This window comes from Malurus melanocephalus, unplaced genomic scaffold (genome assembly GCF_030028575.1).
Source record: "Malurus melanocephalus ecotype Western Australia unplaced genomic scaffold, MMel_1.1 scaffold_242, whole genome shotgun sequence".
In the NCBI taxonomy this organism is placed as follows: Eukaryota; Metazoa; Chordata; class Aves; order Passeriformes; family Maluridae; genus Malurus; species Malurus melanocephalus.
The window spans coordinates 428538-444852 of NW_026623474.1; the positions used below are offsets into that span (position 1 = coordinate 428538).

Sequence of the window (16315 nt, forward strand, 5' to 3'; positions counted from 1 at the left end):
CACTGAGTTTCATGGCCCCGATCTCAGCAAACTGCAATGAACTCGCCCATCTCATACTGCTGCATTGCAGGAGCCTTCAGGGACTGGGATATGGCGGAAACACAAGCCCTGGTGCAAAAAAAAAAAAAAAAAAAAACCCACACCAAAAAAAGAGTAAAAACTTGTTTAGCCTTGTTGTGTTTGATTATCTGGGAGAAATGGCAATGAAACTCTGTTCTCCAGTGACACAAGCACTGGGATTTTGGGCCAAGGGGGGCTGGATCAGCTGAGCCCCTCTAACACCTCCATCCCTCATCAACCTGATGGCTTTTCATGGGCACTTCTCTCTGAACTCTGTTATCAGCACTGAGGTGAAGGAATACCCAGCCAAGCTTCCAATGTCTCCCCTGATTTTCACCTCTCTTTTGTCCAGGACCTGCAGTCTCATAGTTCCCTGTGCAACAGAGAGGTGGTTTAACACCTGTGAAGGGCTAATTAACCRGTGGCTCACAGGAAATTGGGCATTCCTAGAGGATTTCTCCTCTGTCCCCAAAGGGTAATTGTTATAAAAAGCCATTAGCACCCTTTTTATAGATGCAATAATACACCAATTAGTGGCATTGATGTGTTTAATTGTTGGTACCACAGCTGCTGCATTACTGCTTCAAAACTTGTCGTGTATCCAGCCAGCCCAGCTGGGAATTAAGATTTCCTTTGGCATTAAATTTTTAACYGTACTTGATGCCTTTTCAGGTGCAGAAAGAACATTACCCKACTCTTGTCACTAGAACAAAGATGRATTGCATTGAAAAGGTAATAAACTTGCCATTTGCTCACTTGCAAGCTTAGCGGGAGGGAGTTCAGCCCCTGAATAATTATTGGCATGGAGGAGGAAAACAGCTAMAAAGAATACTCCCGCTCACCTGGTTTGGTGGAATAGGGGATGGGCAATAAAGGGAAATAATAGTGGCACATGTGCCAGCTGTAKAGAAACTCCAATAYAAAAGCCAGARTATAARGAATCAACAGRGAAACTCCTGAAGTGTCAGTGAAARAATGTGGTGCTGGTGTACCAGCTAGTGCATGACGCTGCTGTGTTGGAAGAAACTGGGAATTTCCTTGTATTTGGTGAGAAAAAGCTGCGGGATCATGGCCTTGAAACAGTCACCACAGCACAGAGATTTCCTTCCTTATGGATATACCAACTACAACAAATCATTTCCATTTGTCTCTTGAAATGTAAGAAAATTTTAGACAATAATAAGACCTCCTTCAGTAAGAATTTTAGCTAAGCCTTATAAAAATGCTACCYTTATGCTTATGTTTAAGCTTGTACCTCCAGCCATGACAGACGAGGAAGAGCCACAGCAGATTTGAACTTACTCTGTGGAAATCTTGGCTATCGTGTCGCAGGAACTGTACTCCACCCCCGTGAAAATGTCCTTGCACTGCCCTGTCCGAAAGCCGTTGAGCCAATCCCCCGTGGTGCGGAAGGATGAAATGTCAATGTTGCTTTGGTCCAGGAGGAGATTCGATGGCCTGAAAGAAAAGAATAATGGGGTGGAAGTTAGGGAGCAGGGATGAACACYGATTTATTCGGTGTCTAAACTCAGCAGTGGCAGGAGCATCCAGGCTGGATATGGCTTTGCTGTTTGTCTGTGCAAGTCCTCAGCTGCTGAGGCCACCACAGGGGCTGACGCTGGAAGCTCTGACAGAAGCTGTGTCACCATCCTGCTSAGGAGCACCAGCTTCTCAGGCCCGTGTTTAAATCACTGCAGCACTCACAGAGTGTGTTGTTACCTCACAATTTAATGTGTGAAGAACTAACAAAGACTAACTCAGGTTAYATCTATGGGATTCACCGAGTCGCAAACATCACACGAACGATGCTGCAGGCAACAAGCTGAATGTGTTAGGAGAATTTGCTCATACCAAATATTCAGAATATTGAGGCCCACTGACAACTCCTAAATGTTGCTACTAAGTTAGAAGCCTCWACAATAAATAAAATACCTTATTTTTATTGTTTTATTGCAGGCTATAAGCCAAGCRTGTGCTTAGCTGTGCTACACTTGAGCACAGGAGACTGAACTAGAGAATGTTCAAAGCACTTGTCTCTGCAACTTCACAGTCTATTTCCTGCACCATAATTCTTTTTCCCTCTCGTAACCTGCACAGGAGTCTGACTACCACTGCGGAACCCATTTGAAGTGACTTTTGTCACTGACAGCAGTGAAAATGAGAGGTGGCTGGACTGACAGCATAATTTAAAGGCAGCGATTACAGAGTAACAGGTAGGTGACAGCTACTGCTACTAGAGAGCTGATCTGGATTGTAAAACACTCTCCCCACCCCAAACTCAAGTCACCTCTGAGCACTGGAACAAAAAGAAATAGGAGGAGATTTTAAAGGAGAGAAAACCGAGAGAACCATGTATTTAAATACCAGTGAGTTTAAGCTCATAGGAAGCCCAGAAAACTCAAATCGTTCTCCTTTCCAATATGCCCTGAATTTCATCAAGAACAGCAGCACCAAAACAGCCCATCCTTACAGCACATCTGACCTGCCCTGGATTCAGGAGATACCACATCAGTTACATACCATTAGTTACATCAAGATTTCCACCTTTCCCTTTTGAAGAAAACATTATAGCTTTGTGAAACAATGGTGGTTTTTTGCTATTCACCATATATTAAACAGCTCCTTTAACTTCTGATGTTTTCCCAATTGTTATTGATCTTTGAATTTTTTGCTAATCAGGCCCAAGATAATTTTAATCAGTAGCTGTAAGGCCTGAATTTCACTGACTACTGTTTATCCCATGAAGAGCCAATGCTTTTTATTTATTGTTTTCTGGGTATATTTTATTTATTGTTTTCTTGGTCTGCAATCCCAAGATATTAATTAAGAGTATTTATGAAGTGTTCTTAGTGATAAAGCACGGATTATTATTTTTTCCCCAGCCTCGTACGCCTTTTTACTTAAGTCTAATAAAGCAAGGTCTGACTCAAGAATCACTAATGAAAGAAAAAGTATAAACAAGTTGAAATAGAACAGAACTCTAGGATTAGGAATTAGAAGGGCCCAAAAGAGCCTTTATGTTTATTACTTGGATCAAAGTATCATCATGACAAAAAATATGACCTCATTTTAATGCAAGTGACCTCAGAATAACCAGCACTGTAAAGTATCATTTTTCTTCTTGCAGGATTCCAAACAAAAATTAGTTACTTTCCTCCTCAGAGAGGACATCTGGACTGTTTATCAATGAGCAGGAATTTGCCTTGCTGCGAAGAGCCTGTGATGTCTCCTCATGTGCATCAGGGGAAAGCTGGGCTTGCAGAGCATCTGCAGAGCCTGGCAGGTTTCCCCCCCCCTGACCCAGCCCCCAGACAGAAGGGCTGGACATGAAATTTATGGTCTGGGTGATGTGCGCCATGAGCTCACACTTTAGCAGACAAATTAGACGGGTTGCACTCCGTGCAGCTGTAAACGACGTCCTGCAGGGTTCCACCTGATCCTTTACAGCTTTTCATAAATCAGTACCTACCACTTTCAGAAGAGAGTCATTAAAAAGAAATCATGGAAATTACATGTTTGCTCAGGGGAAGCGCAAGAGAACATTTCTCTCCATCTTTTCTCCTCTCCCTTCCTCTTCCCCCCCACCCCTTTTTAGACTCTTTTTTACTTTGTTGCTTTGACTATGACACAGCCTATCATGTCACCTTGTGAYGGTCATTAATGCAAGATTTTCTGTCCTGTTCACCCTGACTGTAGGCCCTATCTACAAAGTTGCATTTACTGACATGTTGTGCACTGAAAAAAAAGTCAGCAAGACTCAGTTTGGAGAGACAAACTGAACAGTGAGATGCCAGTTACAAAACATCCCGTGGCTGGAGGCTTTCTCTGGATGTGTCCACTGCTTTAATAGTTGGAATTAACCTTTGTGCCATCTACAGTGAGGGGAACTATTGTGTGTTGTCATTAGCTCAGCTTTTTGTAACAACACAGGGAGACTTTCGCTGTACTAACAAGAAAAAGCACAGAAAACATCATTAGAATCCTTTCCAATGCAGCATGAAAATCTCATTTCTGGTTGGCTGCTGTCTGGGGACAAAAGGAGATGCACTAACTTGTAAAATCCAGGAATTGRGACAAAGAAAATGAAAATCTCCTGGCATTTCTGCAAATACATAGAGGAGTTGTGCACACACAATCCCAAACTTTGCACTGTAGGAACCCCCCTCTTTCTATCCCTTCTTCCAAACAGCACAACCAACTTTCAGTTATTTAAATCTAGACTTTCCCTTCCACAGTCAATTTCCTTTAAAGAGGAAAGCATTTGAAAAAAAAAAAAAACACCATAAAGTAATTTCCTGTGGCAAATTTTAGGTAATTAAAAGCTGATTCTGTAAAGCAAAATTGCTCCCTATAAGCCCRGTTGGAACAAAAATCCTATGGGCTTTATGATTATGGCAGGCTGAAGCACAGAATTCAGGTTTAACAAGAATTCTGTTTCAGGAGAAAAATAACCCCAAAAACAACAGGTGGCATGGAAAGCAAATTTTGGTTTTATCTTCTACAGCAATCAGACTCATGTACATACATGTGTATCAACAGGAAACCAGTAAATAAATGGAACAGAGAAGTGGAGTTATCCTGATTACTTGATTATCCTTGGCCCTTAAAGATAAAAATCTTYGGAGTTCCAACTCTTCAAGCCCATTTTTAACGATGCTCTTAGCAGAGTGTGTAATTTAGTCCCTAAAGTACAATTCACCTCTCTAGGGGGCAYATTTGCTTTTCCCAAAGGCCTTCACGTGATGTTTTCATACTCCCCAAATAAGCAGGTTGTGAATACACTTTAATGGCTTAAAATCTGCCATTTACTCTGGAMAACTTGCCTTTTTATCTCACTTTTGGCTGCACTGTCGTTGCCTACAATCAAAAGAGAAAAAACCGCTTGCAAAAGTTAGAATAATAAAGTGAAAAGCAGACTTTGATTTGGACGCTTCCAGGTGTCCCAGTGGTGACAGGCACATTCAGAATGGGGTTTCTACAATTTTATGAGGTTAATTAATTAGGATATTTAACAGGTACCTCCAGCAGAAGCAGCTGCCCCAGCAACCCACCCATGGGTCCAAGGGGTTCTCYGCCCGCTTCTTATTGCAGGTCCTCTGCTTGGAATAAAACTAAACAATGTTTCAGGAATGTGTTTAGAAGGCTAGCTTATTGTCCTACTAGAGGAAAAGGGCAGGAAAAGCCCTGGAGCTACAGCTGTGGATTAGCAAAGTACAAAGTTACAAATATATGAAAAATACATAAAAAGCTTAGGTATCACAGTGAATTTCTACTTTTGCCACCAGAAGGATGGCAAAGGCTCTGTGCAATTCCTCTTTCCAGCATTCCCAGTGTGAAATTGCCACTGCCACTAACGAGGGCTCCAGGAGCTGAGAACAGCAGAACAAAAACCCCTCGGAAATCTCAATAAACACCAAACTTTCCTCCCCATCAGCCCACCCGCTGSCCCAGCTGCATTTCTGTTTAAATTACAGAGTGCCCAGCTCGTCCCTGCTGCAAATTCCTGCCCAAGGTTCGAGGAGTGGAGGCAAATTAGAGGTGTGAAACTGCAAATAGATGTTTTRTTGTCCCTGTGAACAGGGAGCCCCAGCTCACCTCCAGCTACTCACTTTGGAGGGACAGTGGCTGTCCCAGGCTCAGTAATAGTGACTGCTGGGAAAATCAGGTGAAAACAGGGCTTTTGTGTCTCCAGCTGAATGAAGCCCCTAAAAATCTCTTCAACCTAACCCCTGTACAATCCAAACTATGTTTAGGCACCGAAGAGTGTAATTTACTGTATTCCATTTTGTGATTTGTAGTTAAGGGTTTTTTTTTCCCCTCCATAAATTCACTATTTTATGTTTAGCAGGCTTCAGAGAAAGAGCTGGAGTTGTACGTTTACATTACTTGAATTCTTTTAGAGTGAACAGGACACAGATTATGTTGTTGCTGGATTTTAAACGGGGCTTAAAATTCACACAGAACCTCGCTCTACACAGCATTTGGCCAAACTCAGACCCTGTTGTTAAGAACCTGACAACATCCAAGGAAAACTGAAATGTCCTTCTCTCTTCCATCCTGGAAGTGCCTAACAGGGAGAAGCAAACAAACAATAATACAGCAGGTCAGCAATATATGTCAAGCATCTGAAACCTTGTGACCTGAATGGCAAAAAAAAGGGGATTTCTCAACAAAACGTTCAGCCAGTCTAAACAGTCATGTCATTGCAAATATTTTTGTAAAAACAGGGCTTGAATTATGCTGCATAAAGAAGCAAATCTGAWTTTTTTTATTTGTCCTGTTCACTGCCCCATTTTGAGCTTGATTTTCATAAAAAYCTTACCAAGCTAGAATATAGAGTGTTTCCACTGAATTATCAGATTTTAGGTGGAAATAAACTTTGTGAGGAGCAAACTTCAAATTTTAAATTGTAAGCACTGCCCTTGGATGTCTGAGAATGACACCAGTGAGAGCAACACAAGGAGAGACATGAAAGCACACGATTTGCAATCACTTACAAATAAAAGCTCTTCCAAAGACTGCTCAAGGAAATTACTCCAGTCAGTGTTTCAAACAACATATCAAATTTAAGAAAATCAAGATACAGTGGTAAATAACTTGCTAATGCATAAAAGAACGTAGGAGGAATTAATTATTCACACATATTTTTTTCATCAGGAAGAGTAGCTGACCCTGACCCTCTAAATTTTTTAAGCTACATGAAAATAATTTCAGCTATGATTTTTCTGAAATATCCTAAATTTTCAGGTATTTTTCTCTCTTTCCTTGCAATGTAATTATTTCCTCTTCTAAATATGTGCTTGCAGTGTAAGGAAGCAACAACACCAATACTGAATACTGACTTTCAAACTGCCAAAAGCAAATACAGAAGCAGGTTGGGTTTTTTTTTTGTTCTGATTCCATGCCAGTTTTGCAATCAGAGGCCTGGCAGAAACCCAGAATTCCTAGAACTCATATGTTGGAATCAGAAACAAATTTCAATTTTTTTTTCAATTTTCTTTCCTTTTTTTTTCTTTTGTTGGCAGAGGTTGTGCATTAACTTGMCTATTCCTGTTTCATAGGTTCATGAAGAATAAATGCCTTCAGCCCCTCTATRTCACAGATGTGAACACACAGAGCAGCTATGGGAAAGCTGCCACAACATTTGAGTTGCCTGAATCCTGTGTCACACCCTTATACGTCAAGATCACACTATTCTATGACAGCTTTGGGACAAGGAAACTCTTCAAATATATTAAATTACACACTATATTTGAAATACATTTTTTCAAATGGCCATGTAACAATAAGAGTCAGATACATAAAATGGTTATATATATATATTGTAGATAGATATCTTAAAAATAAATAACCATTTTATATATAACATATTATATATACTATATCTATTATATTTATATATGTGTTTTTATATATATATAAAGAAATCAGAATCAGAAATATAAGTAAGAAAAATGTCATCAATATAAATAAGTGAATAAAAATGAACTAGATAAAGAAAATTTCCTGAGTCCATTTAAGGTTTGTAGTGTACACAAAGTATTTCCAGTTGCATGGCTTGGATTACGTTTTTTCCCCACACAAATGAAACAACAGCTAAAAGGCATTTCAGCCTCACCAACTTGCTTGCAGGTGGGTGAAGTGATTCTGACTCCCCAACCCACACTGAGAAAAGTTTTCATCTGCTTTGTATCTGTATGAAATGTTCACAAATGTGAAGTAATACACAGTGGACTTAAAAAAAATAAGCTTGAGAGGAAAAATAATGAACTTGATCAAAACTGGAAGAACGATGAACTCACTTCCACCCTAAAGATATCCAAACAACCTAAGGACTCTGTTGGAAAAATGAACATCGTGTTCAGAAAACAGGAAAGAACAGCAAGACATAAATCAAATAAAAATACCATGAGATTGTCCTTTGGAAAACCACATGACTTGTGCCGAGTTCTGTTCCTGCAGCCCCTTACAGAGCTGGTTAGCTGCAGGCAGCCTCAGGGACACAAAAACCCATGAGCCCAGAGCCAGTGCAGGTCTTGTTAGCAGARCTCGAGGTGGCCACCTGATTAAAAAGTGGATTTTGGCAGGTAAGAAAGGAATCAGCCGTACTCTGTACTTTATAAGGAACAGAAATGGAGTTTTCATGTGAATCTGAGATGAAACACAACACCAGGAAAAGTATCATGAAACGTTTGCTGCACTGAGGCTACAAAAATCCTTTTGTCAGTGTGAGGTTCAAAAGCAGGGAGAATGGTCTGCAAAGCATTGATCAATAAGRATGAAAACATCCCCTCGGGTATCAAGAAATTATGAGATGCCATGGAGTGGCCTGAAGGGATAGAAAACTGTAAAGGAAAGAGAGAATTGAAGGCTTTGACTCCTCTTCCATGAGGAATTGGTGTAAAACGTGCCTGGACAGTGCCCTGGGATCAGATGTACAGCCAGGCACGTCCCCCAGCTGAGGTCAGTCAGCACCCAGGGGACAGGGAGATCCTGTGCACCTCCAGAAATATGCTTTTTAAACATGATACAACAGTGCTGTCACTATTTCAAACAAACATCAGCCCTAAAATCTGTAAGAGGAGACARTTTTTGCATCTGCAGCAGATGTTGTCAGGTTAAACCTTTTTCCCTGATCRAGGATATTCTGAACACCTACAAGCAGATGGTGGGCATCAAGCTTTAGCATTCCTCCAGTAGCACTACAGACATGGCTGAAAGAGAGCTGGGACCTCCGTAATTTAGATTAATTGCTTATTATGAGAAGGTGGGAGGTGCTACAGCCTCAGCAACAACTGAGAGCAGCCATTGTAGCCAAAGGAATYCCTGCAGCCCTTGGGGCTGGATCCCTGGGTGCTCTCCCTCGGCAGTGGTGTCTGTCCCCCCTGGCTGCTGGCAGCAGAGGAGCCCTSGCAGGGATCCCAGTGTGTCCCCTTCCCCAGGAGCTGCCCTGGCCCACAGCCCTTCAGGATCATTACCCATTTCTGCACACAAGGTTATAGCAGGGCCCGAGCTCATTTCAAGTCTCTCTGCTCATTTTTCTCTCTCCTGTTTTTCTGTCAATCTGTCACAAAGCCGTGCTGAACCTCCAGGCTCAGTCCCTGGCCAGCAGCACCTGGAGCTGTGACTGTGTGCCAGTCCACAGGACACCAGGGGCTGTGGAGCCAGCTGCAGATTTGAGGTTTGAGATTGGTCTGCTTTGACAATGGTTACAAGGCACAGGAGTGCCCAGCACCCCTCACTTGTGTTTGTGCCTGGTTGTGCTGAAGGACAGCCTGGGCTGGCCTGCAGACACTGGCAGAGTGTGAGATGGAGAGACCAAGGATCACACTCCAAGAAATTCCTTTCCAGAGAGGAAGGGCTYGTGCTCAGCTCATGCTCACCCATGCTGGGACCCCACAGTGCCCTGACTGTCACCAGGCAGTGAGGARCTCAGACAGGAAAGGAGACTGCACTGCTTGGGAATGTGCTGGGGTGTGGCAGGGGGCAGGTAACCGGGAAGGGTGGAAGGAATAAAATCAGCTTTGATGCTGCTGTCCTCTGTTTGAAGCAAAGGCAGCAGCGGGAGGAGCATTGCATTGAGAGCTCACCTAAAGCAGCTGTGAGAAGCTCCCTGCCRTGCAGGCTCCTTCCTTCCTTCCCTCCTTCCCTCCCCATGAGCAGAGAGCAGGGCACCGTGTTAGGGATGTGCAGCCTCTGCCATTCTCCACGCCAGCAAAGWGCAGAACAAAATGGACAAAGAGAGCACGAGAGAGGCAGAAAGGAACAATATCTCCCTGTGGAGCTCCTGCACAGAGCCCAGCAGGTGGAAACAGTGCTCAGGCTGAATTTGGTCTCCATCAAAGGATATCAGCCTCTACGGGCTACGGACAGGGAGCTGGAAATGATGGCTCCACATTGTTTTGCTCTTCTGGGGTTCAGATCTGTAACTGGTAGGGCAGAAAAACAGGGAGTATTTTGCTTCTGTTTGGAATGCAAAATATGCAGCACTGGTTTCTGCAATCAAACCTCCAAACCAAAATAAGATAGTTACAATTCCTAACTGCCCTGTTCAGCAGATTGCTGCAGCATATCCCTGGAAATAATTATTTGCACCAATAGTTTGCCAAGTAGGGGTGCAARATGTTTGGAAGAAATGCACTTGACTGATGAAATGGTGTTTAAACAGTGTGGGGTTTTTCCCAAAAATGTGTTGTGTTTTTTTTGTTTSTTTTTTCTATCACCTCCAAGGAAACAGAAATTATTGCTTCTGCAAGCATGTTGGTTTCTATGTATTAAAGGCTCACCAAGCAAATTACTGAAATTGAATGAGTATGCGAGCCATCTTCTCTCAATATATAAATTCAAAAGCAAAGCCCATTAGTATGACTGCCTTTCTCCTCCCATCTCCACTTCCTTTTCCTCCTCCCTGGAGTGGCAGTAGGAGGTAATTAGAATGGTCAGTCTCCAGCTGAGGGTGCAGCATAAAGCTGGGGCCAGGAAGGAGGAGGCAAGGTCCGTGCCAGTCGCACAGCAGGCTGCAGGATCAATGCAGCTCTTCCCACTGCCTTTGCTCCATTTCCCCTCTGTGCCTTCCCATTCAATTGTGGCAAGCGTGCTGCATCACAAGCAAAGGTCTGGGAGGAAGGTTTTGCTGTGTTCTCTTTTGAAATTTGCCTCGTGTCAGGCTCTGGTCTCTTGCCCATGGAAACACGGGYTCTGGGTCTGAAGCAGCAGAGGAGCAGAGCGCTATTCTCCCTGACTCTGCCTGGTTTGCTGACAGAGGATTTGGCRCCAGCATTCCTGCTAAAAATAATTTTACATCTTTTACAACCCTTCAGTAAGAATGTGACACTTTGTGTATTGTACAAACCAATTCTCTTTAACCCTACTTAACTAAAACTCTTCTCTCACCACATCCTCATTGTGCCCTTAGGTGTAGACACACTCTTCAGCTGCTCTCTCTCAATGAGATAATTCTTATCTCACCACAGTGATGTTCCAGAGCGTGTTGAAAACCCAGGATTAAAAATGGATGTTTTAAATGCAATTAGGAACATTGCACAGGTTGAAAATTAATTCCTAGTTAACACATTGATCTAAGAGGGCGCGTGAGTGCATTTTTAAGTCTGCGAGCACTACTGAAAGCGAAAAGGAAGATTATTCATATGATTAAAGTTAACGTGACGTGTCAGAGAAGAGCATAAGTGTACTTGGACCCAATTCAGGAAGATACTTAGGAACATTGCTGGCTGTAGCCTGTGAAACACCAAGTACTTAAATCTCCACCAAAGGGCAGAAGGAAAAGGAAGATCGTGTTATGGCCAAATCTGCCATTTATGTTTTTCTCAAAAATKCTACTCAATCTTATGAGTTTCATAACCTGAGCATAAAAATTTCCCTCAAACAGGATAAATAATAGCAAATAGTCAATGAAAATAACAGCAATAATAAAAATAATTATATTTGCTCCWTCTCCTAAAGGAATAGTTCGGAAGCATTCTGTATCCTTAAAGATTACAAACAGCTCCGGTTAAAAGGTGAAGAGGCAGTAAAGGGAGCAAACAAATTCCTGCTGCAAGAGATGAAGAAAACAAAGAGGCTCATGAGCAATGCAAGATCTAACATGTCACCTTGCTGCCGCGTTGGTGATGATTTTCAGGCTGCTGGGATTACGGATCAGTTTATCCAGGATGCTGACAATCTGCTCAAACTTGGGTCTGTTGTTTCTGTCYTTCTGCCAGCAGTCCAGCATCAGCTGGTACAAGGCAGCTGGGCAGTCCATGGGAGGCGGCAGGCGGTACCCTTCATCCACAGCCTTGATCACCTGCACAAGGAGAAAAGTTTCRGGGAAACTTAAAGGCACTTTACACTAACTTGGTTTTTATCAGCTCTGTGAACACTAACGTGGACATTCAGTGTTTAAACAAAGGTGTTTATTCGCTAATTGTCTTGCCGTGCAATGCCGCTCGTTTATCTGCTAAGTAAACCAGGCAGCAGATTAGGCACGCAGAGAGGGGAGTTAAGATACAGGGTGTGACTTTGAAGAAGGTGAGTGTGGGGAAAGGATCTCAGAAACTCACACTCAGGTTGGACTAAATCCATAAACAAAAGCCACAGTTAGTAAGTACTTGCTTCAKTATGCCAAATTTCAAAAGATCTTGAATATCTCCTCTGATCACTCTCAGCAACACATGCTTTCCACATCCTCCAGTAGACATTAAACTCAAAAAAACAACAGAAAAAAACAACTTTTCCACGTTCTCCAGTGGACACTGAATTAAAAAAAAAAAAAAAAAAAAAAAAAAAAAAAAAAAAAAACCAAAACAAAACAGAAACCTTTCCACGTCCTCCAGTGGACATTGAACTCAAAAAAAACAACGGAAAACAACAACCTACCCTGCTGAAAATCAACCTGGCCCCTAACAGGACATCCYGAACCAACAGACAAAAGGTCTTGCAGATGATGTCACAGGGCCACAAAATGTTTTTAAAACTTGCCTCATGGATAACTGCACACTTTCTACTAGGCAATGCAAGCCCTGTTCTTGTACAATCTGCCTAGATTGATAAAATTTGTYCAAATTGTCTATAATTTTTCTAGACTGACACACACAAACCCAGGATTCTTTTAGAATTTAAACTGTCCAGAAGATTTTTAATCCAGCCTTTTTACAAGAGTCTAAAACCTCATGATCAGGCCTACAGTATCTATTGTGCCATGAATAAAAAACCCCAATGTATTCAAAGTAGAAAATGATAAAGCCATATTCTGTTAATCTTTCCTTTCTATCTGCATCASTTAATTGAAAAGCAGGACAAACTATTCTGAATCAGAGCAAGGACGAGAGAACAGTTAATGACTGAAGCAGCCATGAAGGAGAGGCCCATAAATAGGTTAATCCTTCTGTTTCTGGTTTTAATGTGATATTATTAAAGGCATTCCAACAATAAATCAGTCTGCCCAACAGGCTACATTAATCTCCATAAACAATAGAAAAAACATTCATTACCAATTAAAAKAAATACATAGTTTTCTGCAGAGACTTGGGTTTCAGAGGTAACTTCCATTTAAAAGGAAGTTTTCTTCTCTTTTTCCTTGTTTAACATAAAGTAGAACAGAAAATGTCTAACTACAACTAAGTTACTTATTTTTTAAATTTAATACTAATAACAATGTATACCAGCTCCCTGAAAAATCTCTTCGTGTGAGTGACAGCACTTCATAAAATTTCATAAGCAACTCCTGTGGAATAAATCTAAAATTAATAAAACAACAGAAAAAGAACCCCAAAATAGATATAATAAAAATCTTATTTGGGGAAATGTTATGGTTCTTTAAAAAAATACTGGGAGAGYTCCATTAATCATTTGGATTGCAGGCTTGGACAGTTTACTAATGTTACAAAGAAACCTGTATTGGAAGTCTAATCAGATCACTCTACTTCTCTATTTTATCCATTGATTACTTCCAGAAGCATTTCAGTTTCATTAGACTCTYAGCAGAAATGCTTTGCTTCTCTTTTTCACAAGTGCCAAGAGCAATTTATCCTGTGCATTTGACATTTACAGAAAACCTCTACAGAATATTATACAAGTGGAACCAAAGRGGATCAACAGAAATTTAGGAGGCTTTTCCAACAATGAACTAAGGAATTGAAAAGGCAATGACCTCATTGCAGTGGAATTGTTTGCATCATCTTACAGAAAACCACCAATGGGATAAAATTCTCTGCTCTGCTCCTTCAGAGGTCCAAAATACTCTGCCATAAAGATGGTGGGCTTGTTAAGTTCTAATGAACTTTTACTTGACCGGGGAGATCCGAAGATTTCCATCTCTACATCGTATTCAATGTCACCATCAAAAACTCAGGGCCACCTGTTTTCATGGTGCTTGCTCCCTTTCACAGCCTGATTCCCTATCTGAGAACACAACTTGAGTGTACTCACATCCTGGTTGGACATCTCCCAGTAGGGTCTCTCCCCATAAGACATCACTTCCCAGAGGACAATCCCATAGCTCCAGGCGTCACTGGCTGATGTGAACTTCCGATAGGCAATGGCTTCTGGGGATGTCCATCGGATGGGAATCTTGCCCCCCTAGCAGCAAAAAACAAAACAAAAGAGTGCATTTGACTGTCCRGCAATGAATATGGTTTTGTGTGGTTGATTATTTTATCTCTGAGATCCTCACTTATCATGATATTGGTGTTAAAAAATCAGTGTAAGCTGGAAAACGCTGCTGCCATTTGTCATGGGAGCATCTGGTGCATTGTGGAGAGTAAAATACATTTCAGTTCAAAATCTGATATATAGTAGATTTACTATAGAATTATCTCTATAGAACATAGATATATAGTACAGTATAACATACTTCATGCATGTACATGTATATAAAAATGTGCAGTATAATTTGCACAGGTAACAGTAAAAAGTAACTCAAGTCTGGTTGATTTTCAGTTACAAAATGTTTGGAAATCTGCAMAACAGCCTTACAGCACTAAATACTGAAAACCCTGTACAAGGTCCTTTTGCACAGCTCAGGAGGGCTGGGTTTGGCTAATTTTGGGGCTTTGTGGTGATTTTCCTGTGGAATTCAAGTTTTTTAGGACATTCAAGGACAATAAGGGCCACGATGCTGCTCTGTTTCACTAAAACCAAGCCTCCAGTGGCACAAGGCAGCCACTCTGACTTCGTGCACAGCCAAGGAAAGATATAGACTCACAAGTGGTAAATGGTAAGATGGACTCATCTGTGCAAAAATGTCAGCTGCAACAGTGGTCTTGAGCAGTTTTCACAGTCATAAGAGAGGCAAGCCATCATTAAGTGACAAACTTGAAGAGAATTGAAGTTCCCAGTACAACACTGTAATTAGGGGAACATCTCTGGTTATTGCTGTAGGAAAAATCAGTAAAATGCACACAAGAACTTCAGGCTGAGCTCCTAAAATGTGAGAATTAGAGAAAAGACACAATTCCTGATGATGCCAGCTTTGACAATTTTTTTTGCACTGATTTGAGAGTCACACATGAGAGAATAAAGTTCTAAAAGATAGCAATGCAAATCTTGTTACTGAAGGAAATTCTGGATTGAATATATTTTAGCACAGAAAACTGTGAGAGTTTAAAGTTATTTCCAGTTATGCACAACACGTACAGAATAAATTCTGAAGATTTCACACCAGACCAGCTCTTTGCAGTTCTTCTCACACCCCCATTATACTACAGTCACACACCTCTCCTCACAACAACCTGTGTGTGAAGAGAGCTCCTGCTTCCACTGAGTAACCAGCAAGGAAAAGAGATTAAGTATATTAATGCTTTCCCTACACTTCCATAAACTGTACCTGCACGCAGGGTAGCTGTACAATCAGCAGTTTTAGACTGATAGCTGGGTTAACAATAGAAATGCAGGCATTAGTGTGAATTAGAAACCCAAATACAGTCTAAATACATTGAAGCATCCTCATTTTCATGGCCAATATTGCACAAATCAGATTAAGTAWAAACAACACAGGCAGGCCTGACTCAGGCTACAATTTAGACCTYCAAAATGTCACCAGACAGGTCTTAGAGGCTTGGCAAGGGTCAGGGAGGGGATTATCCTGRCATATGGTATTCATGGATCCCATTCCATTTAGCAGAGCTCCCTACTGAAAGACAARCCTTCATTTTCCACACAACCCTTAAAATTAGGTAAACCCTGAATTTCCACATTACTTGTGTACCAGCAAATAGGACAGAGAAAATGAACTGGAGTGGTTTTCACAGAAACCACTGTTTTATCACTGAAGCCAGATGAAGAGTCTCTCTGTCTCTCCCTTGGAAATACAATCCATTAGATGATGTTCTTTAATCACAAAAAGTGTATTATATTTTCCATGCATTATAACTTTATTCACAATTCCCAGTGCTKCTCCAGAACAGTACCAAGAACATAAAAATTACTTTGTTTTTCTCATACTCTATGAACAGGCAATATTATTCTCCCTTTACAAGTGTCCAGGGGCCCTTGGCGAGTCCAAGGCCCAGCCAAGAGACAAGGCAAGCTCTCCTGTAGCCTCGTGTTTTCACAACAAATCCACTTGCAGCTTTAGATGTGAGGCTGATAAAGAAATCAATCTCTCTGTTTTCTGTGCAGGTTAGTAGTGAACTCTGGTTTTCAATAAAATAATGTCAATSCTGAAGGAAAGCCATATTCTAAATTTACACCAACAAAAACCCCACCACCACGAAGAGGAAGAGCTTCCTAATCAGACATCTCCCACTAGACAAGG

At 41.4% G+C, this 16315-nt stretch overlaps 1 protein-coding gene across 1 annotated transcript in view; it reads right to left on the reverse strand.

Annotated features, from left to right (window-relative positions):
* Positions 1-1358: 1358 nt before the first annotated feature.
* EPHA3 (EPH receptor A3) overlaps positions 1359-16315 on the reverse strand; it is a 61524-nt gene continuing 46567 nt past the window's right edge. The window contains exons 12-14 of the mRNA XM_057375183.1: positions 13990-14139; positions 11673-11866; positions 1359-1518 (exon numbers count right to left, since the gene is read on the reverse strand). Of these exons, the coding sequence (XP_057231166.1) occupies positions 1359-1518; positions 11673-11866; positions 13990-14139 (504 nt within the window). The remainder of the gene's footprint in view (positions 1519-11672; positions 11867-13989; positions 14140-16315) is intronic.